Source organism: Hippopotamus amphibius, chromosome 17 (assembly GCF_030028045.1).
Source record: "Hippopotamus amphibius kiboko isolate mHipAmp2 chromosome 17, mHipAmp2.hap2, whole genome shotgun sequence".
Taxonomy (NCBI): domain Eukaryota; kingdom Metazoa; phylum Chordata; class Mammalia; order Artiodactyla; family Hippopotamidae; genus Hippopotamus; species Hippopotamus amphibius.
Window position 1 is genome coordinate 46,063,652 of NC_080202.1, and position 26,563 is coordinate 46,090,214.

General features: G+C 35.4%; 2 protein-coding genes and 1 non-coding gene across 4 annotated transcripts in view; 1 reads left to right on the plus strand and 2 right to left on the minus strand.

Moving 5' to 3' along the window:
* LOC130839970 (RAD52 motif-containing protein 1-like) overlaps positions 1-26,563 on the minus strand; it is a 371,059-nt gene that overhangs the window by 173,394 nt on the left and 171,102 nt on the right. The window lies entirely within an intron of this gene.
* LOC130840237 (EF-hand calcium-binding domain-containing protein 13-like) overlaps positions 1-26,563 on the minus strand; it is a 162,482-nt gene that overhangs the window by 118,563 nt on the left and 17,356 nt on the right. Inside the window, 3 exon segments of the mRNA XM_057715538.1 lie at positions 1,802-1,873; positions 4,150-4,294; positions 18,761-18,903. Of these exon segments, the coding sequence (XP_057571521.1) occupies positions 1,802-1,873; positions 4,150-4,294; positions 18,761-18,903 (360 nt within the window).
* On the plus strand, positions 12,867-12,970 carry LOC130841067 (U6 spliceosomal RNA). Its single transcript, XR_009050111.1, has one exon. It is a non-coding gene; the product is annotated as a U6 spliceosomal RNA (small nuclear RNA).

Sequence of the window (26,563 nt, forward strand, 5' to 3'; positions counted from 1 at the left end):
CAAATGAAAACCTAAATACAAGGGTTGGAAGACAAAGTTACGTAAATCTCCCGAAAAGGCAAGAGAAAAAGGTTAAAAAAAAAAAAAAGGAGAACCTATTCAGGATGTCAAGTATTCAATTAATAAGAGTTCCAGAGAGAAGAGAAAAATAGAGAAAAGGAAGTCATCAACAAACTGTTTAAATTTTCCAGAATCACAGTATACCGTACCCAGCACAACTGTTGCAAAGAAACCTATTTCAAGGTACATCATCATGAAATTTCAGAACACGAGAGATAAAGAAATTATCCTATAAGACTGCAAAGAGAAAAAATCAGTTACATACAAAAGGTCAGGAATCAAAAGAATTTTGTACTTCAACAACAACATTGAAAATTAGAAAACAGAAAAATTCTGAGGAAAATTCTTTCCAATCTAGAATTCTATACCTAAACTGTCAGTTAAACTAAGTACAGAATCTGATACAGGGGAGAGAAGTGAAAAATCTCCAGAATGTTAATGAAGAGAGATACCAAGATGACAGCTGCACACAAGATGCAGAGGGCAACAAATCCATATTAAAGAATATCAGGGGCTTCCTAGGTGGCGCAGTGGTTAAGAATTCGCCTGCCAATGCAGAGGTCACGGGTTCAATCCCAGCTCCAGGAAGATCCCACATGCCGCGGAGCAACTAAGCCCGTGTGCCAAGAAAAAAAAAAAAAAAAAAAAAGTTGTTAAAGAATATCAGAATACTCTAATGAATATTTCTTCAAGAAGATTAAGCTGATAGAATACCTGGTGCATCCAAACTTATGGAGAGGATATTCAGACTTTTGCGAAGTTTGGGGTTGAATCAGCAATAAATACACTTTTTTTAAAAAAAACAAGCAAATAAATAAAAAAAGATATTAATTCAAAGAGAGAAAAATTGCACAGAAAAAAGAAAGTAACCACAAGATACTTACTATATGGCTCACTTTATGAATAGTGTTTGCATAAACATATTAATACAAATACTGAATTAAAAAGTAATCAAACTACCATATAAATATAATGGGAGGAGGGATAGGCACAGGAAGAGTAGGTGGATGTGGTGTGGACAAGGAAGTAGCCAAATTCTTATTTTTCATAGTAGGAAGTTTACTTTGTCTACCTAAATTTTAGAAATCAACAAATAGCGATATAAACATGTTATTTACAGTCATGAAGATAAATATCAAGTAATCAGCTAAAACATTTGAAATGTTTGCCTCTGGAAAAGCTGAGTGGACGATAAGGCAAGAGACTGCTTTTTTGTGGCAAGCTTTATAGAACTATATAATTCTTAAAATTATGTACATAGAGAATCGTGACCAAAAGATATTTGGACAAATGAGAGAAAGAGTAAGGAGTGACATGATATGCAATAGGAAAAAGATCAAAAACAATGCACTTAATGAAGAAAAATTAAACTAAATAATGAATGATAGAGAAAAACATACTAAAATTTTTTAAAATGTCAATGTCAGGATGTCAGAACGACCTGCAAGTTGCAAATTAAATATTATCTTTTTATAGTGTTACTATCTTGTTTAAATTTGACTATGTTGCAAAATATTAAGGGAAAGATAAAAGCAGAAAAGTTATGAGATAGTCATATTAAATAATCAATATTAATTAGGTATATTCAGAGTATTATATTAAATTTTATCTCTCTGATTTAAAAAAGTAAAGGGTTAAGAGAAGGCTTTCAAAACCCATATGATAAAACCCATAAATTAGTACTTACTAAAGAGAATTTATTTATAAACAAAACTTGCTATAGCAATAAGAGATCACTTACAAACATCCTCATACTGTTGCTGTAATTCATTCAAAGTAAATATAATATCCCCAATATCCACCATCTGGTTACCTGTAATAGAAAGAATAAGTTTAGTTACTGTATTTCCTTTTAAACACAAATACAACTGCCATCCTATTCTGAAATTAAAACACCACATAAATATGTGGAATTAGGAACAGAGGGCCAGCTATTATGGGCTTTGAACAATATCTGGAATTGTGAATTAATAATTCAGTACTCACTGAAGCATGACTTCATTAATACGACAAAATGAAGGTGGAGTAACAGGTAAGAATTATTAATTCTTTCAACAAGTTTCAGCAGCTAATACATGCCATATGCACTGTGCTACATACTGAGGATATAATACTGAGCAAAAGTAGACATGTTATCTACCCTCCTGGTGCTTACTCTTAATTGAGATACAAACCTTAATCAAACAGTTAAAAATACAAATTGCAATTGTGATTAATGCTGTTAAAGTGTACAATATGAAAATATGCCCTAGTCAGAGAGGTCAGGGAAACATCCCTGAAGAACAGAGTTTAGTTTAGATTTAAAGTATCAGTAGGAATAACTAGGAGGAGAGGAATGTTCCAGGAAAAGAAAAGAACATGTGTAATGGCTATGGCAGGAGGAGAATGGTATATAGTTAAAACTCTAAGGAGGCACAGAGAGTAAGGGAGAATATGGTCTGAGATAAAGCTGAAGATCTGGATAAAGGCCAGACTTTGCAAGGCTTTATACATTAAAGAGTTCTTTATCACGAGAGGTATTATTAGATTTTATGCAATGAGTGTAACATGACCAGATGTTTGTTTTGAAAAGATCATTCTGGCTACAGTGTAAAGGGGAATAAGACTGGATATGGGTAGACTTGTTAGAATATTGGTAGACTTCCAACTGTCCTAAGTAAAGATTATGGTAATTTAGATTAAGGTAGTAACACTGGAAAACAGAAAGATTGAAGAGATATTTGAGTCTAAAATAATAGTACTTCAATAATGATTTCATGAGAAGAACACAGAAAACAGCTGTCAAGGATATTCTTAGATTTCTGCTTCACATTTCTTGAGCCTGTTCTAGGTGCCAAACAGTGATAAATTTTTACATCTAAGTCCTACAATAATCCTATTAAATTCATTTTTGTCTGATCTACCTCCCCAAATAAAGTGGGAGACCTGGAAGCCCAGACCAGAATTCCAAAAATTAAGGCACTACAGTGGTTTCAAGTAAGATTTCTGTTGCTCCTGGTAGAGCCTGTCCTAAAGGCTCTTTAATAATATGGCTTGAGATTAGTCTTTAAAATCCCTATTTATAGACATCTTCATGCTCCAGTACATCTCTCCACTCCTGTCTATCACCTCCAGCCCACCATAAAAGATTAAGTAAAACTGCGTACAGCCTGGCTCTATCTCTGGACCACACTTCAGCAACCAAAGGCCCACTACCAAATGACAAAAACCAGCAGAAGCCCACTGGAAAAGATGCCATGTCTGATTACTTTCCTGCCATATTTATACAAACTTCCCTCAGTCTAAACTCTTTCCCCCTCTACCACCATCTTTAACCAACTAACTCCTACTGATCATTCAAGATTTAGCTCAGACATCACCTCCTCTAATAATCTTTCCCTAAGTGCTTCCAGTATGCATTAGCAGCCTATATAAACTCTGTAATAGTACTTGCTAAATAACATCATAATTTTCAGTTTGACTCTCTTCACACAAGAACTTGAGCTCCTTGAGAACAATAAATATGTTTTATTCATCTGTGTATCACCTACCATAGTTACAGGCACAGTAAATAATGAATGACTACCTGACTCACTAAGTAAATGGATAAATCAATTAATCAATTACTAATCAATCCATTATTTTAGGACATCCCCTGGTGACACATAAACATATAATGCAAAACATCTGCTAAATACATTACACTGTTTAAAGAGAGTATAACTGAATAGCATAGGAAGATTTTGTTATCAAAGCTACAAAATAAAGTTGAAAATTTAAGAAATTTAGGTCTTCTAACTTGTGGAGCCAATGCTCTTAACACTACAGAAACTACCTCTCCACAAAGACAAGAAATGACCATTGGAAAAGAGAGATATGGTTGAAAAGAAAAAAAATCCATTTTTTCTCTTATAGTTTTACCAAACATACCAAAAGATAAAAATTTTAGAAATTTCTCACTTAATTTTTCTAGATTATCTTTTACCACAGACACCCGTAAGCAAAGTCAATGGCAAAAGGCAAGAATCAAGAAGGAAAAGAACTAAAGGATAAATCAGAAAAACTGGGAGTCAAGAAAGATATATATACATATCAATTCAAATAACTCACTGTCAATACTAGCATGCTTTATCACTTCCTGAAAAGTTTCAGGGATTACAAGGATATCCATGCTATCCAAAATATCATCCAGTTTAGAAGTTGAAACTCAACCACCTTTTATCCTACAGAAAATCTTCAAGGCATTCTGAAATGCCGCAAAAATACAATAAACAAAGAAATTATTGAACCATGAAAATCAATAGCTTTTCTTGGAGGAGCTGACTTTGACCAGGGGAAAATAAATTCAGGGTTTTCTAAAAATTTACCTGCAACTAGGCATTTGCCCAATTCTGGACATATTCCTAGTATAAAATGTAATTTTTGCTATTATACTACTAAAATAATATTATCAACAATAGCTGGTTTTTACTGAGTGCTGTTTATGTGCCAGGCACTGTGCTATAAGTTATGGGCTATATAATTCCATTATCACAATTGGCCTATAAAATAAAAATTATCATCCCTACAATACAGATAAGGAAATTAAGGCTTAGAAAGTCCCTTTTTAAATTTTTTAAATTGAAGTATAGTTGATTTACAATGTTGTGCCAATCTCTGCTATACAGCAAAGTGACTCAGTTATACACATTTATACATTCTTTTTACTTATATTCTTTTCCATTATGGTTTATCTCAGGAGATTGGGTACAGTTCCCTGTGCTATACAGTAGGACCTTGTTGTTCACCCATTCTAAATGTAGTAGTTTGCATCTACCAATCCCAAACTCCCAGTCTAACCCTCTCCTTCCTACCCTACCCCTTGGAAACCACAAGTCTGATCTCTATGTCTGTGAGTCTGTTTCTGTTTTGTAGATAGGTTCATTTGTGCCATATTTTATATCCCACATATAAGTGATATCATACGGTATTTGTCTTTCTCTTTCTGACTTACTTCACTTAGTATTACAATCTATAGTTGCATTCATATTGCTGCAGATGGCATTATTTTGTTCTTTTTTATGCCTGAGTAGTATTCTATTGTATATATGTAGCATATCTTCTTTATCCATTCATCTGTGGGTGGACATTTAAGTTGGTTCCATGTTTTGGCTATTGTGAATAGAGCTACTATGAACATAGGAGTTTGTATATCTTTCTGAAATATAGTTTTGTCTGGGTGTATGCCCAGGAGTTGGATGGCTGGATCATGTGGTAATTTTATTTTTAGTTTTCTGAGCAATCTCCATACTGTTTTCTATAGTGGATACACCAACTTACATTCCCACCGAAAGTACAGGAGAGTTCCCTTTTCTCCACACCCTCTCCAGCATTTGTTATTTGTAGATTTTTTAATCACGGTCATTACGACTGGTGTGAGGTGGCACCTCATTGTAGTTTTGATCTGCATTTCTCTAATAATTAGCGATGTTGAGCATCTTTTCATGCTCCTACTGGCCATCTGTATGTCTTCTTGGGAGAAATGTCTATTAAGGTCTTCTGCCCATTCCTTGACTAAGTTGTTTGCCCTCCTGTTGTTGAGTTGTATGAGCTACCTGTATATTTTGGAGATTAAGTCCCTGTCAGTCACATCACTTGCAAATATTTTCTCCCATTCCATAGGTCATCATTTCCTTTTGCTGTGCAAAAGCTTGTAAGCTGGTTTAGGCCCCATTTGTTCATTTTTGTTTTTATTTCTATTGCCTAGTGAGACTGACCAAAGACAATATTGGCAGGATTTATGTCAGAGAATGTTTTGCCTATAGTCTCTTCTAGGAGTTTTGTGGTGTCATATCTTATGTTTAAGTCTTTAAGCCATTTTGAGTTTATTTTTGTGCACAGTGTGAGGGTGTGTTCTAATTTCATTGATTTACATGCAGCTGTCCAACTTTCCCAGCACTACCTGCTGAAGAGACTGTCTTTTTCCCATTTTATATTCTTGCCTCCTTTGTCGAAGATTAATTGACTGTAGGTGTGTGGATTTATTTCTGGGCTCTCTATTCTGTTCCATTGATCCGTATGTCTGTTTTTTTGTAACAATACCACACTGCTTTGACTACTGTAGCTTTGTAGTATTGTCTGAAGTCTGGGAGAGTTATGCCTCCTGACTTTTTTATCCCCCTCAGGATTGCTTTGGCAATTCTGGGTCTTTTGTAGTTCCATATAAATTTTTGGATTATTTGTTCTAGTTCTGTGAAAAAGGTCATGGGTAATTTGATATAGCATTAAAACTGTAGATTGCTTTCAGTAGTATTGCCATTTTAACTATGTTAATTCTTCCAATCCAAGAGCATAGGATATCTTTCCATTTCTTTGAATCCTCTTTAATTTCCTTTATTAATGTTTTATAGTTCTCAGCATATGCCTTTCACCTCTTGGGTCAGGTTATTTCTAGGAATTTTTTTAATGCAATTTTAAAAGGTACTGTTTTTTTACATTACTTTCCTGACATTTCATTGTTAGTATAGAGAAATGCAACTGATTTTTGAATGTTAATCTTGTATCCTTCTACTTTGTTGAATTCATTTATTAGATCTAGTAGCTTTTGTGTACAGTCCTTAGGGTTTTCTATACATAGTATCATGTTATCTGCATATAGTGACAATTTTACCTCTTCCCTTCCAATTTGGATACCTTTTATTTCTTTTTCTTGTCAATTGCTGTGGCTAGGACTTCCAACATTATGCTGAATAGAAGTGGTGAGAGCCGGCAGCCTGTCTTGTTCTAGATTTTAGTAGGAAGGCTTTCAGCATTTCGCCGTTGAGTATTATATTGGCTATAGGTTTGCCACAAATAGCTTTTATTATGTTAAGATATGTTCCCCATGTATCCACTTTGGTAAGCGTTTTTATTATGAATGGATGTTGAATTTTGTCAGATGCTTTTTCTGCATCTATTGAGATGATCATGTGATTTTTGACTTCTATTTTGTTAATGTGGTTTATTACATTGATTGATCTGCGTATGTTGAACCATCCTCATGAACTTAGGATGAATCCACTTGGTCTTGGTGTATGATCTTTTTTATGTGTTGTTGGATTCAGTTTGCTAATATTTTGTTGAGAATTTTTGTATCTATATTCATCAAACATATTGGCCTGTAATTTTCCTTTTTAGTGGTATCTTTGGTTTTGATATCAGGGTAATGGTGGCTTCATAGAATATCTTTGGGAATGTTCCCTCCTCTTCAATCTTTTGGAAGAGTTTGAGAAGAAATGTATAAGTTCTTCTTTGTATGTTTAGTATAATTCTGCTGTGAAGCCATCTGGTCCTAGACTTTTGTTTGTGAGGAGTGTTTTTTTGTTTTTTAACTACAGATTCTATTTCACTTCTAGTGATCACTCTGCTCAAATTATCTACTAGAAAGTTCCTTTTGATTACACAGCTAGCAAATGGAAAAGCCAGAATTCTAATCAATTCCAGAATGTTTGCTCTTAATCATTATACTATACTCACCTCTTAGTTAAAACTTTTATCTATAACAATTTCTCACCAGTTGTATAATCTACAATAGCAAGGCAGCTTAATCCAAACTTTGGATAAGTTATTAATTACTTTAAAATGTAACTTAGGAAAGATACTATAAAAGAAAAGAATGGTATAGGTACAAAATTTCTCTTCAGATTTTTAATATACCACAAAGAATTTGGCAATGGTTTAACCACTATTAAGAGATCTCCTAATGGTACTGATGAACCCAGTGCCAGGACAAGAATAAGGATGCAGATGCAGAGAATGGACTGCAGGACATGGGGTTGGAGGGGGCGGGGTGCGAAGGGGAAGCTGGGACGAAGTGAGAGAGTAACACAGACATATATATACTACCAATTGTAAAATAGATAGCTAGTGGGAAGTTTCTGTATAGCAAAGGGAGATCACCTCGATGATGGGTGATGACTTAGAGGGCCGGGACAAGGTGGGGAGGGGGAGTCATGGGAGGGAGGGGATATGGGGATATGTGTATAAATACAGCTGATTCACTTTGGTATACCTCACAAGCTGGTACAAGAGTGTAAAGCAATTATATTCCAATAAAGAGCTTAAAAAAAAGATTTCCTATTTATCCATAGAAACTTCATATTCTTATGCTAACTGTCCTTCTTATCAAAAATGAACTGGGAAGAACATGATTAAAAGAAAATATTCATAATAATGAAGAGAATTTTCCCCCAAAAGAAGTCTTCCTTAAAATCTAAAAATATATCTGTGTCCAAATGCTATATTTAAGTGTTCCTCAGACCACTGTATCCCTTAATTTACTTTGATAAGGAAACACAATTCAAATAATTAATTTCAGAATGCAAATTACTTTATAGTCAGACTCAATTTTCTTGGAACTCAGGATATAGTAACCACAATGATCCACAAGTCCTTAGATAAGGAGGAAGAACTGGCCACTATTTATTCATTCAACTAGTAGTTATTAATCAAGTGAGCAAAAGTAGCAGAGGAAGGACCTCTGAGAATCCTCTCCTCTATAAAACAATGAGAACACTGGCAAAAATTGTCAAAATCAACTTTTTTCAAAACTCTGGAAATCAACCAAAGGCTTACAAGCAATGTTTTTTCAAGAAAAATGGCTGAATCTCCTTAAAAACACTGAGCTTTGTGGCATTTTAACTTGCCATATTCCCACCCTCCCTATCCCAGGAGCTTCCAGGACCCTTGAAAACCAAGAGCCTAAATCACAATGAAAACCATAGCCTGAAATCCAATGGAGAAGAATGAGGCTGGAATTCCTTCAAAGCCCCATTCTCTGAGAACTGTTATTATTAGAGCTGTCTGGTGGTTCCCTGGAAGACCCTGCTTGCAAAGCTGTTCTTATATGACCTGACTCAGAGCTTACCCAGTGCAAACAGCCTTTTCCCTGGGAGAATTCATCAAAAACAATCAGAGACATTTGTTTAACATTATAATTGCCAGAGGTGGTGGATAACAGGGCAAACAATAGGCTAACAAACAAGCTTAAAAGGAAAATCTGGGAAATGAAATTTCCATAGGGGGCTTTGAAAATCTCCAACATATTCCTGGGAATCTAGATAGCCACACACAAAGGGCCAGGCTGTACAGATGCTCAGGAAAGACTTGAGAAGGTCCTAAACTCTCACCACTGTCTTACTTTGAGGATATACATAAGAAGGAAGTGAAGGCTAAGGCAGAGTTGAAAAAAACTATCTGACTATGTGTGGAAGGCATGTCCCAATGCACACACTGTTTCTACTCTGCCTAATAATTTATAACTCATTTTGCCTTACAAATGTATGATAAAGACACATGCACACATATAAATATAAAATAACATCAAGTATATATAAGAATATGAAAGTCACAATCATTGTGGAATTGCTTAGTAAGATAATTAAAACCAATTAAATATTCAACAATATGGGATTAAATTATAGTATATCTACATTTTTCAGATACCATGTAGCTATTAGAAAGGCTGACCTGTATCTACTGACATGGAAAACTTTCCAAGACATATTATTTACTTTTAAAAAATCATAGTAGAAAGTAATGAATATAGCATCATCCTTTTCTCTTTAAGTAGAAGATACCTCTGTTTTTCCCTTTTTTGGAGGGTCTCTTGATTCCTAACTGTATGCTTGGTCTTTTCACTAGCCTCTGTGAGATCTAGGTTCTCTGTCTAAAAACTGATAACTTATTTCATTTTATAAAACATATATATATATATATTCACAACTGCATTTAAAAGGGATTCTAAGGTCGACATTAAGCTATAAAAATCTAGGAAGAATTAAAGAGTGTCTTTCTCATCTTTATACACTTAAATATTGCTTTGATGTCTTATAAAAATAACACATTCAAGAATTATGTGTGTTGCTTTAAAAGGAAAAAAAAAGAAACCTGGGACTTTCTGATTGGTCTTAGAACATATGGCCATAAACAGAAATAAGGTCAAAATAGGAAACCAGGACCTAAAAAAACAAGGAATATGAGAAAGAAAATACACTATTCTAAACGGCAGTTCAACAAATAGGCAGTACTTAGGAGTCCAAGCACATATAAATCTAGTCAGGAAAAAGCTGTAAGTCAAAAACCAAGTAGATAAAGGAAAATCCCAGTGTCATAGGAGTTAATCAAAATGCCAAGTAGGTATAAGGAATTAAAAGAGGAAAAGCAAACCAAGCATCATATCTATATTGTTCATTGCTGCATATGATAGGCATTTAATAACATTTATTACATTAATAAATAAATAAACATTAAAGAGTTTTTCTTGCCTCTTATTTGCTTATTCAGGAATATTGACTATCACATTCATATATCCTTGATTCTAAGAAAATACAGTTTGGTTGACAATAAATACATGTAATCCCAAGGACTGAACATAGGAACTTGATCTTGCCTAATGCAAAAACCAAGGAACTGCTAATATTAGATCACGAACACTAGAGATCTCAGACTTTTGGAAGCACTATTTCTATCATTAACATGAATAGTCCTTCCAACCACTTTCTTTACAATTTATATGTAGTGTAAACTAAAAGTTACTAGGAGATCCTTCAGTATCTGAAATTTTTTAGGCAGAAATTCAAGCGGATTCTAGACAGTGAAAAAAGTACTGTTAGGGTAGAGAAGAAATCATATGTGAGTCTTCAACAAAGAAGAAAAAAAAACATGAACAAAGGTACGGAAGTAAGAATGAAATTGGCATATATGGAGATTTATGATTCAGTGGAGCATGGGGTTCTTGCCTGGGAAAGATTTATGGAGAAAGGAGGAGCAGCAAGCAAAATTATGAAGAAGTGAGGATGTCAAGCATAAGAGTTTGGGCTAAGAAGAGCAGCTAAATTTTTGAGATAATGACATACCAAAAATTTTGCTTTAAGAAAATTGGTCTAGCAGTTATGTACAGGAAAAAAGTGGAGATTGGAGATAGAAAATTAAGATACCATGGCAGTGATCCAGGTTTTTTAGTGCTTTTTATAGAATAATTCATGTCTAATTTTCCTCAACCTGGACTACTGGGGCAAAAAGGAAGTTAAGAGATCTGAAAAAGCATAAATTCATGTAACCACCCCACCCTAAAATCAATTACTATCAAAATCATTCCATTTATCACTTTAAAGAAACATCTTTTTACCTGGATCCTGAGAGACCAAATAACAAACTTTATTCACAGCCTTAAGGTAATCTGAAAAATCCAGCATTCCATTGACTATAATAATGATTCAGAAACAGAAAGAAAAAAAACTCCATTAGCAAATTTATCAGCAAACTCATTAAGAATATAAGATAAAAGTGCAAACTAAAAATGTGACTAGAATTAACTGATATTAGAATACCATAGTCTATACACAAGAGCAGTCAACATTAACATTAAACATAGAATGTAAAAAGAAAACTTACCAGAAAATATTTACATATCATAATTATGTAGTAAATAGTGCTGCAGCAATAATAAGAATGATATATAGACTAGAACTGGAGATACTGCACTTCTCTTTGTTCAATGCTTTAATTTTTATATTTGTAATTAGGTGCAAAAAAAAATACATGCAACGTCCCAATTTTACATACACAGTGGTTTTATCTTAAAAGGATAGGACTGATTTCATCATGTTCTAGAAAAACCCTCTATACCTGTAGTTTGGGGGTAGATTATGAATCTTGCTGAGATTCTAATGAAAGCTTTGCCTCACACCATTCCACCTTTCTCTCTCTCTGTCTTTCCCTCTCTCTCTCATGACACACACAAACACACAAACAGTGCATTAGAACAACTGTATACAATATTGCACAATATTAAAGTAATCCTCGCCCAAAAATCACCTCAATTTTCATGCAAAAATAAATGGCTATTTCTTAAAAGAATAGTATCTGAATTGTAGAAATGAAAATTTCAGTAAGAATTTTTGTCTGGCTTAAATAAGTTGAAATTATGTAGTGGGTTTTTGAATGATATTTCACAGGCCATCTCTGATAGCAGCTAGAGCTGAAAATTCAGACTTACAAATTGTACCAAACCACAGAATCAGGGTTCTTAAATCTCATTTTCTAGACAAGTATAGATCTATGCTAAGGAATGTGAATTTTTCAAAATTCGAGTTAAATATCTACAAAGTCATTTTCCTCTGTATTTAAGTAAATGAGGTCGACTTTGAAAGGATTTACATCAATGTTATCTATGTCCAGAAGAAAATTGTTATAAATTCACATTTCAATTTATTGTCATCTGAGAAGACAACCTTTAGAACACTTCAGTGCTTCCAGTGGTCTACAGGCTTCTACCTGCAGAGAAATTGACAAGGCTTGGTTGTTCTCATTTCCAAACAACAGAAGCACTTTCTCTAATATTGGGAGGTTTGTTAAGTTGTCTGCCTCAAAAATTATTTTTCAGTGTGACAACTTGAAAGTGGTTTCTCCTTTCCTTCAAAAACAATGAAATGTGCAAGCCACAACTACTGAGCCCGCGCTAGGCAACTAGTGAAGCCCACGCACCTAGAGCCCATGCTCCAAAAGAGAAGCCACCACAATGAGGAGCCTGAGCACCACAATGAAGAGTAGCCCCTGCTCCCAGCAAATAGAGAAAGCCCACACACAGCAACAAAGACATAACACAGCCTAAATAAATTAATTAATTAAATTAATTTTTTTAAAAAACAATGAAATGTCTGCACAAATTTCAGTGAACGACTTTGACTTGTTTTCTGACTTTTATGTGACACTGGGTTAGGCAAAACTCCTTTAGATAAAAGATCGAGTACAATCCATGAATAAAAAAATTGTAGACTAGATTTCATCAAAAGTATAAACTTATGTATTTGCTTCAGCAGCATATATACTGAAAACTGGAATGATACAGAGAAGATTAGCATGGCCCTTGTGCAAGGATGACACACAAATTTGTGAAGCATTCCATATTAAAAAAAAAAAGTATTAACTTACGCTCTTCAAAAAACAGTTTTAAAAGAATGAAAAGACAAGCCATATACTAGAAGAAAATATCTGCTAATCACATGTCCGATAAAAGACTTGTATTCAGAATATATAAGTAACTTTCAAAATACAATAATAAGAACACAAATTTTTCACGGGAAGGAGATAAGCAGATAGCAAATAAGCACATAAAAATGTTTAACAAAATTTGATCCTTCCAGAAATGCAAATTAAAATCACAATGTGAGATAACACCATACCTCTATTAGAATGACTACAATTTTTAAAGGCTGACCAGTTTCAGGATTGGCAAGAATGAGGAGCAACTGGAACTCTCATATATTGCTTATGGCGATATAAAATGGTTCACCTGCTTTGCAAACACAGTTTAATAGGTTGCTAAAAAATTAAATATATACCTACCATATGACCCAATTATTCTACCACTGTGTATTTATTTACCCAAGACAAATGAAAGCATATGACCACACAAACACATACAAATGAATCTTTACATCAGCTTTACTTGTAATAGCCAAAAACTGGAAACTATCCAAATGTCCATCAATTAGTGAATGGATAAACAAATTATGGTATAGTCATATAATGGAATATTATTCAGCAATAAAAAGGAATGAACTTTTGATACACACAAAAGCATGGGTGAATCTCAATATAATTAGCTGAGTGAAAGAAAGCAGATCAAAAAAAGGAGGACTTACTGCATGACCCCTATAAAATCCAAACTAATCTACATGACAGAGAAGATTAGTATTTGCTTGGGGAGTGGTGATGGAGGCTGTGGAGAGGGAGTAGGACTTACAAAGGGGTATGAGAGGTATTGCGGCTTCATAAGTGTATACATGTCAAAATTTATCAAATTGTACACTTTAAATCCATGCAGCTTGTACGTCAATTTTACCTCAATAATGTTATAAAATATGCAAATAATTTTAAAATCCATTGGTACATCCATTATAGAAAACAGTATAGAGGTTCCTCAAAAAAATAAAAAGAGAACTATGGTATCATCTAGCAATCCCACTTCTGGGTATAAAAAAGGAAATAAAAGCATGATCTTAAAGAGATATTTGCATTACCATGTTCACTGCAGAATTAGTCACAATAGCCAAGATATGGAAACAACCTAAGTGCCTGTTGATGGATGAACTAATAAAGAAAATGGGATAAAATACACACACACACACAGACACACACACACATAAACATACATACACAATGGAACATTATTCAGTCATTAAAAAAAAAGGGAAATTCTGCCATTTGCAACAACTTGGATGAATCTGAAGGACAATACACTAAGTGAAATAAGTCAGACACAGAAAAGACATACACTGTATGATCTCACTTATATGTAGAATCTAAAAAAGTTGAACTGATAAAAGCAGAGAGTAGAGTGATGGTTGTCAAGGGCTAGCGGTTGGAGGAAATGGGGAGATGCTGGTCAAAGCATACAAACTTCAGATATAAGATGAACAAATTCTAGTAATCTAATGTACAACATGGTGACTATAATTAATGTGTTGTATACTTGAAATTTGCTAAGAGTGGATCTTAAGTGTTCTCACCGCAAAAAAGGGGCGGGGAAGATATGAGGTGATGCATGTGTTATTCACCTTGATTGTGGTAATCAGTTCACAATATATACATATATCAAATCAAGTTGTAACCATAAATATATACAATTTTTATTTGTCAATTATATCTCAATAAAGCTGAAAAAAAATAGCATTTAACATAAACCATTTTCCTATGGATATGTGCATATTCTTTGACCCAGCCTTTTCATTTCTAAAAAACTATCTTATAGAAATATTTACACAAATGTGCAAGAATTGACGTGCAAGGATGTTCTTTGTAGCACTATTGCAATAGCAAAAATTTTAAAGGCAACTTCACCAGTAACCAATATGAGACCAATTTAAAATACACATATTGTGTGTGTGTGTGTGTATTTGGGTTGGCCAAAAAGTTTATTTGGGTTTTCCGTGAGATCTTACAGAAGAACCCGATTGAACTTTTTGGCCAACCCAATGTATTTTATATATATGTAAAACCAAAGGCCATGAAGGATACCCAACAAATTATTAACAGTGTTTACCACTGGGGATTATAGAGAAAGACTGGGGTGAATAGATAATTTTCAATTTGTAATTTATGAACTTCTGTAACCTTAAAAGACTAAATTTTAAAAAACCTTCTCTATAGGACATGTTCTATGTTCAGTTATTATACTTTTTCTTGTACTTACATTTATTATCAAGATGTTCAATGTAAGGATACATTATTTTCAATGTAACAATTAATGAATAAAAGGTTAAACTAACATATGTCATCTAAAATTGGTTGTATGGCTTTGGAGTAGACCCTTCCCCTTTCCATTCTTCACTTTGCTCAACAGTAAATCCAAGTGATGAGAAGAAACAATATCTGAAGTCTTGAATATATAAAATTCTAAAGAGTTATTGCTTTGATTTTCAAATAACAGTATGAAAAGCCTTAAAAAGTTCCCACTTTTTGACCTCGCAATTTCAACTTTAGTTATCTTTGTCTGATGAGAGACAAAAAGAGAGCGAGAACACTGTTTATAATAGCAAAAATATTAGAAGTAACCTATATTTACACAGGTTATTTGTTACATGCTTTTTTTTAATTTGTTTTGCTTATTTATTTATTTATTTAGGCTGCATTGGGTCTTTGTTGCTGCACACAGGCTTTCCCTAGTTGCGACAAGCTGGACTACTCTTCGTTGTGGTGCGCAGGCTTTTTCTCATTGTGGTGACTTTTCTTGTTGGAGAGCACAGGCTCTAGGCATGCAGGCTTCAGCAGTTGTGGCACATGGGCTCAGTGGCTGTGGCTCATGGGCTCTAGAGTGCAGGCTCAGTAGCTGTGGCACACGGGCTTAGTTGCTCCGCGGCATGTAGGTTCTTCCCACACCAGGGATCAAACCTGTATTCCCTGCATTGGCAGGCAGATACTCAACCACTGCGCCACCAGGGAAGTCCCACCAATTTGTTTTTTAATTTGTTTTTTAATCTGTTCCATAGAATAACTCACAGCCATTTAAAAAGGCAGTGTGTATCTATATTTATTTACACAAAGAGTTGACTATCATATAACATTAATAGAAAAAGGTAACAAAACTGTATCCATACGAATTCATAATTTTTTTTAAATCATGTGTTCATGCATGTGTATACACCACAGTTATAAACACATACACACACATATACACACACTTATATGTGTATGTATGGGAAAAGTCCTAGAAAAAGTATATAATATATATGTATATATTATATATGTATATATAAATACCAAAGTTTGGCTCTGGGTAGTGGAATTACACATGATTTTGACTTTCACCTTCATATTTTTCTGTGCTTTCAGGGAAGTTACTTCCACTTTGGAGAATTACTTTGATATAAACCTACAAAAAATCATTTGTCTAGAAACTTACATAGATAAACAAAAGGCAGGAAAAAACAGAGTTGCTTCTTAAGCTTTCTAAAAGTTAGGTTTATATATATTAATTTATTTTTAACCCTCATAAATCTGTCATATCAGAGATGCTCAAAAATGTAGAGGTGACTTTGATAAAGGGACAGATGAATGTATGCACACTAGTGCAACTTGTCAGTTACTACTAGATTTAGTTATATTTTATTGGTGGTCCATTTTGACTTCTAGAATTTTCCATCTACACGTTTTTTTTTATATTTTAAGTTTACTGGAGTACAGTTGATTTACAAAGTTGTGTTAGTTTCAGGTGTACAGAAAAGTGATTCAGTTATACATATACATATATTCATTCTTTTTTAGATTCTTTTCTTTTATAGGTTATCACAGAATATTGAGTAGAATTCCCTGTGCTATACAGTATGTCCTTATTGGTTATCTATCTTACATATAGTAGTGTGTATATGTTCATCCCAAGTTCCTGATTTATCCCTCCCCTCTACCATCACATTTCCCCTTTGGTAACCATAGATTTTTTTTCAATATCTGTAAGTCTGTTTTTGTTTTGTAAGTAAGTTCATTTGCATCATTTTTTAAAATTAGATTCCACATATGAGTGATATCATATGATATTCATCTTTCTCTGTTTGACTTACTTCACTTAGTATGATAATCTCTAGGTCCATCCATGTTGCTGCAAATGGCATTATTTCATTCTTTTTTATGGGTGAGTAATATTCCAGTGTGTGTGTATACACATACACTACATCTTTATCCACTCCTCTGTCAATGGACATTTAGGTTGCTTCTATGTCTTGGCTTTTGTAAATAGTGCTGCAATGAACACTGGAGTGCACATTTCTTTTCAGATTATGATTTTCTCTGGATATATGCTCAGGAGTGAGATTGCTGGATCATATGGTAATTCTATTTTTAGTTTTCAAAGGAACCTCCACGTTGTCCATAGTGGTTGTACCAATTTACGTTCCCACCAACAGTATAGGAGGGTTCCCTTTTCTCCACACTCTCTCTAGCATTTATTATTTGTGGACTTTTTTTTTTTTTTTTTTTTTGGCTGCACCGGGTCTTAGTTGTGGCACGCAGGTTCTTTGCTGCGGCATGCGAGATCTTTTTTTAGTTGCAGCACACGGACTTTTTAGTTGTGGTATGTGAACTCTTAGTTGCAGCATGCATGCAGGATCTAGTTTCCCAACCAGGGATCGACCCAGGCCCCCCGCATTGAGAGCATGCAGTCTTACCCACTAGACCACCTAGGAAGCCCCTATTGTTTGTGGACTTTTTGATGATGGCTATTCTGACCGATATGAAGTGATACCTCATTGCAATTTTGATTTGCATTTCTCTGATAATCAGTGATATTGAACATCTTTTCATGTGCTTTTTGGCCATTCTACAAGGTTTTTTTTTTTTTTATAATGATAAATCCACATCATATATTTCAGCAGCTTAATACTTTCAACCTTTTGTGTACTAAATTTACTTGATTCAATTTCTGACTTCCTTCAACTTATTAATATCATTTTTATTCTAAATTTGTCTCCTCTTTTCAACAAGGTTGGAATGATCTCCAAATGTAATGTGTTCTCTATTATTTACTTCTTTGATTAAAGTATCAAACACTGCCTGCAAAAAATATCTTTTTTCTAGGTACTTAAAATGTAATTATTAGGGTTTTCATTTGCATTTCATTGGACACTAGTGATATTGAACATATTTCTCTATAATTATTGGCTATATGTGTTATATTTTATGTGAAATACTTGTCCATACGTCTTGCCCAGTTTTCTATTCCATTATTTGTTAATGATTTGTATGAATTTTTTATATATTCTGAAAACTAATCCTTTGTCAATTGTGTGAAGTGCAAATAGCTCAAGTTTGTAACTTGTTTTTTTACTTTCAGGTGTCTTTTGATAAATAAACATTCTTAATTTTAATATAGTTAAATACATCAAACACATTAATCTCAAAATTTTTTTGCCTTTAGAAATTTTCCCTTTCCCATGCCATTTCATACTAAGGCAAGCAGCAAAAAAATTAAAACTCTAAAAATACCAAATGTTGATGAGAGCATGTCATAATCCAATCTGGTAATCAATCAATCCAGTTATGTGTACCTGAGGCCCAATTTTTTGATATCATTATTGTAAATGTGCAAAAATGTTTTTATAACATTTTAAAACTTAGCTTTTCTATAATTTGTAATTAATCTGACCAACATATCTTATGTCCATGATTGTAGACTCTTAAACTAATAATGGAAACATAAAAACTTACCATTGATATCAATAGTCTTCAGTGCCTTTCGCATTTCTGAGTCACTGATAGAGATCTTCAAGATGTGATGGGTCACTGGCAGATCATTCACATAAACCTCACCACCTCGAATTCTACTAAAAATTTTACAGGCTTTCTGAAGTGCTGAACACACATTAAAAAAAACAATTAATTCAAGGGAATAATTATCCATATTCCCCCCACTCTCTCCCAAGCTGGGGTGGGGGCGGGGGGGGGGGACAATCACTAAAAGAAGAAAGAGGAGCAAATTTTTTTGTTCCAATTCTCTGCTTTAACGTCAGTTTTGTTATTTTTGTAGGTATGTCTGGAGCTGCTGACCTCTAAGTCTACAAGTTTCTAAAGAACTCTCAGAAACTGTCAGAAAACTCATGCAAGGTTCACATAAGCAAAGGCTTCCACAACTTTTTGCTTCCTTATCACTTGTATGTATCTCAATCAGAGCTCTTGGTATTTCAACTGTTCGCATGTCAATATCCCTCACTAAACAGTTCATAGAGGGCAAGATTTTTCATTCTTCAAGTTCCAGCATCTAATTCAGAACAGATTCTCAAAAAATGTCTGTTGAACTAAATTTTGGATTTAATTCATCTCGTTTTCAGAAAAAGAGGCAATAGATGATAGTGATTAATACCAGAGAAAGACTTAAAAAATTGATAATAATGACTCTAATAATAGGAGGGTTTTTTTTTTTAAGCTCTTTATTGGAATATAATTGCTTTACACTCTTGTACCAGCTTTTGAGGTACACCAAAGTGAATCAACTGTATTTATACATATATCCCCATATCCCCTCCCTCCCGCGTCTCCCTCCCACCCTCCCTGTCCTGGCCCTCTAAGACATCCCCCATCATCTAGTTGATCTCCCTTTGTTATACAGCAACTTCCCACTAGCTATCTATTTTACAGTTGGTAGTGCTATTCTCTCACTTCATCCCAGCTTCCCTTTCGCACCCCGCCCCCCCAACCCCATGTGATCCAGTCCATTCTCTGACTCTGCATCCTTATTCTTGCCCTGTCACTGGGTTCATCAGTACCTTTTTTTTTTTTTTTTTTTTTTTTTAGATTCCGTATATATGAGTTAGCACACAATATTTGTTTTTCTCTTTCTGGCTTACTTCGCTCTGTGTGACTCTAGGTCTATCCACCTCATTACATGTAGCTCCATTTCATTCCTTTTTATGGCTGAGTAACATTCCATTGTATATATGTGCCACATCTTCTTTATCCATTCATCTGTTGATGGGCATTTAGGTTGCTTCCACATCCTGGTTATTGTAAATAGTACTGCAATGAACATAGTGCTACATGTTTCTTTTTGGATTATGGTTTTCTCTGGGTATACGCCCAGTAGTGGGATTACTGGATCATATAGTAGTTCCATTTGTAGTTTTTTTAAGGAACCTCCAAACTGTTTTCCATAGTGGCTAGACCAACGTACATTCCCACCAACAGTGCAGGAGAGTTCCCTTTTCTCCACAGCCTCTCCAACATTTGTTGTTTCTAGATGTTTTGATGATGGCCATTCTGTTCGGTGTGAGGTGATACCTCACTGTGGCTGTGACTTGCGTTTCTCTAATGATTAGTGATGTTGAGCATCCTTTCATGTGTTTGTTGGCCATTTGTATGTCTTCTTTGGAGAAATGTCTGTTTAGGTCTTCTGCTAATAATAGGAGTTTTAATAGAGTATTGGGGGTGAAAACCAGATTTCAGTGAAGTAGAAAGTAAATAAATAAAATAATTAATGAAAAACAGGTCTTTCAAGAAGCTTCTCTGAAAGAGGATAAAGCTGACAAAGCATAGTCCCTGAGGAAGCAGAAGAAAATCAAACTGAAGAAAAGAGAAGTGCAGGAATTAGTCTTGTGAAAGGGAATCATTTCCAATGAGACAATAGGAAAGGATGTGGATGTTGTTTATAGGCAAGGAGTTCAGGAAGATTCTGCTAAACAGCCTTTATTAACTCTATGAAAAACAAATGTCATCTCTTAAGAGTTGAAGGACTAGATGATAGGATTGAGGATTTGAGGAGAGTAATAAAGGTTTGAAATAGGCACAAAAAGAAATAGGAGAGGGATCTGATCAAAACATAAAGGGAATGCCAACTGGTGTTAAGGGCAGCTGAGGTTGGAAATCATATACTCACAGGGGCACCAAATGAGAAGGTCAATGAAATAAAATTGTAAATAAAAAGAACTGCAAGTATAAGAGATTGTGAACAACAGAACAAGACATTAAAGAGATTTCTACATTATAACAATGTTCAAATTGTGGACATCAAGTTTGGTGAGAGAAATGGATGTAAAATAATTGGTTTTAAAAAGGGTGCGTCTAGAGTATTAAATGAGTCATCCACTTGGACACTAAAGACACCTGATATGTGGCCCTGCCTGTCCAGAAAGGCTGACCAGAATAGCTGGGAAACTGCTTAGGGCCAGCTCTAATGCTCCGTCTAGGCAATGGAGCAAATTCACAGCCCCACTCAATGATGAGTGTAGCTCCTGGTTCTGCCTGACCAGAACGTCTGGCCAAAACACCTGGGAAGATATATAGTCCATCAATCCTCAAATGGAGAGTCTGGTAGGCAGAGCTAATCATCCACAGAGAAAAGTCAGTGCCCCACTTCACCAGGGAACTTGGGGCACAGGTCAGCTTGAATCACAACCACAAACAGAAAGCCTTTCCAGCCTTGGAGCTGGTTCTCCTGTTCTACCCAGGGAAAGGAAGTAATCCATAGCCACGCCCACTGCTGAGTGTAGCTTCTGTCCATATCTGACCAGGAAGCCTGGCCTGAACACCTGGGAAATGGCTTAGCCCAGCAGTACTTGAGCAGATAGCCCAGCCAGTGGGTTCGCCTCTTTGCAGAAACAAGCTAGCAATGCCATCTGTGCAGGGTGCACAGATCTGCCTGCTTAGCTCCCCAAACAAGAGTCTTGCCAGCCTTGGGGCCTGCTCTGCTGAATATAGCCTCCAATCCTATTAACTAGGAAACCTAACCAGAGCTCCTGCAAATCTCAGTAGCCCACCCTGCAGCCCCTATTACACTGACACTTGAGCAAAAGACCCAACCAGTAGCTCTGCATCTGCAGAGCCAAGATGGTGGCCCTGTCTGTCCAGGGAGCTTAGCACAGAGGTCTGTTTGATTTGATTCCCAAACAAACACCTCTGACAGCTCTGGGGCCTGTTCTGTAGCCCCAGCCAGGCAGGGAAGGTAATTTACAGCCTCACCTAAAGTTGAATGAAGCCTCCAGTCCAATTTGACCAAGAAACCTAACCAGAACTCCCGAGAATCTGTATACCCCATCTTGCAACTCCAATTACAATGGCACTTGGATGGAGAACCCAGCCAGTGGCCCTACCTCTCTGCAGAGTTAGGATGGTAGATCATCAGGCTAGGAAACTTGCTGCATAGTTCTGCCTAATTTGATGCCCAAACAAACCTTGCATGCCTTAGGGCCTATACAGTGCCCTGCCTATGCAGGGAAACTAATTCATAGTCCCACCCACTGCTGAACACAGTCTTCAGCTTGCCCAACCAGCGGACTTAACCAGAGTACATGGGGTGCTGCACAGTCCATCCTACAGCCCTTTTTGCATTTGAACAGATAGCACAGCCCAGGGCTTTCCCTGTCTGCAGGGCAAAATTGGGGCATCTGGACAAGAAATTCAGTGCACAGTCTAGCCTGATTCAGATCCCCAAACAATGAACAGTGCATGCCTTGGGACCAGTTCTACTGCCCTGCAAAGCTGGGAAGTTAATTCATAAGCCCTGCCTACTGCTGAGTATAGTACCTAGTCCTGACTGTCTAGGAAGACTGACCACAGAACCCAGGCAACCACAAAACCTACTCTACAGCCTCACTTAGATAGGGAACAAAGCCAGCAGTCCTAGTCAACTGTTCTCAACCAGTGGCATCTCCTCTCCAATCTTAGAGCATAGGCAGTGGCCTAGCCCCAAAATAGACCCGGATAGGAAGACCCACCTTCCCAAGGACATTACCAGTTAACACAACCAGAAACAGAAACCAAGCTGACTAGTGAAAAACTGTCTCTGCCAAAGCAAACCAGTAAAAGGCCACTTACTCAAATGCACAGATACTAACATAAAGGATAATGAAAAATGAGGTAAATATAACACCACCAAAGGAAACTAATAGTTTCAATAACTGACCCTAAGAAATGGAGATCTATTAAGGAAACTAATAGTTTCAATAACTGATCCTAAAGAAATGGAGATCTGTTAAGTGTCAGTCAAAGAATTCAGAATAATCCTCTTAAAGAAGTTTAGTGAGCTGCAAGAACACACAAACAGCTTAACAAAATTTTAAAAACAATGCATGAACAAAATGAGAAGTTCGACAAAGAAACAGAAAACATAAAAAACAAAACAAACAAACAAACAAAAACAGAAATCCTAGAACTGAAAAATACAATGACTGAACTAGAAAATTCGATAGAGAGCTTCAAAAGCAGACTCAACCATGCAGAAGAAAGAATCAATGACCTAGAAGAAAGGACATTTAAAATTATCCAGGCAGAGGGGACTTCCCTGATGGCCCAGTGGGTAAGACTTCATGCTCCCAATGCAGGGGCCTGGGTTTGATCACTGGTCTGGGAACTAGATCCCACATGCATGTTGCAAGTAAGAAGCCCACATGCTGCAACTAAACATGCTGCAATGAAGATCCCACATGCCACAACTGAGAACTAGTGCAGAATAAATAAATATATATACGTATTTTTTAATAAATAAAAATAAAATAAAATAATCCAGGCAGAGAAATTTTTTAAAAAAGAGGAAAAAAGAGTAAAGAAAGCCTATGGAACTTATAGGAAACAATCAAAAGGAATGATATCTGCATTACAGGAATTCCAGAAAAAGAAGAGAAAGAGAAAGGAGCAGAAAGTATATTTAAAGCAATAATGGCTGAAAACATCCCAAACCTGGAGAAAGAAATGGACATTCAGATCCATGAGGACTAAAAGATTCCAAAATAGGTTGAACCCAAATAAGGCTACACCAAGATACTTTATAATTAAATTGTCAAAAATCAAAAACAAAGAAAAAATTTTGAAAGCAACAAGAGAAAAGAAATAAGAGAATCCCATAAAACCATAGGCAGATTTTTCAACAGAAACTTTTTAGACAGGGAGAGAATGTGATGACATATTCAAAATATATAAGAAAAAAAAAACTGTTAAGCAAGAATTCTATACCCAGGAAATCTGTCCTGCAGAAAGGCATCAGATTTGGAAGGAAAGATTTTAAATTGTCTTTTTGAGAACATAGGCAAAACATTCACTGACATAAATCATAGCAATGTTTTCTTAGGTCAGTATCCCAAGGCAATAGAAATACAAGCAAAAATAAACAAATGGGACCTAATCAACCTTATAAGCTTTTGCACAGCAAAGGAAACCATAAACAAAACAAAAAGACAACCTATGGACTGGGAGAAAATATTTGCAAAGATGCGACCAACAAGGGCTTAATTTCCAAAATATACAAACAGCTCATACAGCTCAATAACAAAAAAACAAACAACCCAATCAAAAAATGGAAAGAAGATATAAAAATGCCTATAAAAAATAGGCACTTCCCCAGAGAAGACATACAGGTGGCCAATAAGCACGTGAAAAGATGCTCAACATTGCTAATTGCTAGAGAAAAGCAAATCAAAACTACAATGAGGTATTACCTCACACCAGGCAGAATGGCCATCATTAAAAAGTATAAAAATAACAGGGCGTCCTAGGTGGCGCAGTGGTTAAGAATCCGCCTGCCAATGCAGCGGACACAGGTTCGATCCCTGCTTCAGGAAGATCCCACATGCCGCGGAGCAACTAAGCCCATGCACCACAACTACTGAGCCTGCGCTTTAGAGCCCATGAGTCACAACTATTGAGCCCATGTGCTGCAACTACTGAAGCCCACGCCCACGCGCCTAGAGCCTGTGCTCCACAACAAGAGAAGCCACTACAATAAGGAGCCCGCGCACCACAACAAAGAGTAGCCCCCACTCACCGCAACTAAAAGAAAGCCTGTGCACAGCAAAAAAAAAGATTCAACACAACCAATAAAATAAATAAATAAATAAATTTATTTAAAAAAATTGTCTCTTTGCAGATGATATGATTTTAAAATTCTAAAGACTTCATCAAAAAACTGTTAGATCTAATCAATCAATTCTATAAAGTATCAGGATACAAAACTAACATATAAAAGTCAGTAACATTTCTATACAATACAACAAATTATCTAGAAAAGAAATGAAGAAAGCACCCTCACTTACAATAGCATCAAAATAATAATGTACTTAGGAATAAATTTAGCCAAGGAGTTGAAAGACCTCTACACTGAAAACTACAAAACATGGATTAAAAAAAATCAAAGAAGACACAAAGTATCCCATGTCCATATGTTAGAAGAATTAATATTGTTAAAAGGTCCACACTACCTAAAGCCATCTATAGACTCAATGCAATCCCTGTCAAAATTCTAATGACATTTTTCACAGAAATAGAAAAAAAATTTTAACCCGTATGTAACCATGGAAGACTCCAAATAGCCAAAGAAATCCTAAGACAGAACAACAAACTTGAGGCATGGCATTCCTTATTTTCAAACTATATTACAAAGATACAGTAATGAGAACAGTATGCTACTGGCAATAACAACACACATACAGACTAGTGGAACAGAATTGAGAGACCAGAAATAAACCCATATATATACAGTCAATAAATATTTGGAAAGGAAATCAAGAATAATCATGGAAAAAAGACAGTCTCTTCAATAAATGTTGCTGGGAAAATTGGATATTCACAGGTAATAGGAGGAAATTAGACCCCCTACTTCACACCACTCACAAAAACTAACTCAAAATGGATTAAAGGCTTAAATGTAAGACCAGAAACCATAAAACTTCTAGAAGAAAACAGGAAAAAAGATCCTTGATGTGGGTCTTGGCAATGATTTTTTTCTATATGACACCTAAAACATAAGCAACAAAACAGAAAAATAAACAGCGGGAGTACATCAAACTAAAATATTTCTGCAGAGCAAAAGAAACAATCAACGAAATGAAAAGACAAACTATGGAATGAGAAAAAATTTGCAAATCATTAACCTGATAAGGGATTAATATCCAAAATATATAAAGAAATACAAATCAATAGCGAAAAAAAAATCCAGTTTAAAAAATGCACAAAAGACCTCAATAGACATTTTTCCAAAGAAGACATATGAATGAAAAGCTGCTCAATATCACTCACCATTAGGGAAATGCAAATCGAAACGACAATGAGGTATCACCTCACACCTGTTAGAATGGCTATCATCAAGAAGACAAGAGATAACAAGTGTCAAGAATGTGGAGAAAAGGGAACCCTTGTACGCTGTTGGTGAGAATGTAAATTGGTGCAGTTACTACAGAAAACAGTATGGAGAGGTCCCTCAAAAAAATTAAAAACAGAACTACCATATAATCCAGCAATTTCACTTCCAGGTATAAATCTGAAGGAAATGAAAACAGTACATCAATGAGATATCTGCACCCCCATGTTCAGAGAAGTTTTATTTACAATAGCCAAGACATGGAAATAACTTAAGTGTCCATCTAAGGATGAACAGATAAAGAAAAAGCAGAGTGTATAATTATATACAATAGAATATTATTCAGTCATTAAAAAAGGAGAAAATTGTGTCTTTCATGACAACATGGGTGAACCTTGAGGGCATTATGCTGGTGAAATAAGCCAGACTGAGAAAGACAATACTGTATGATCT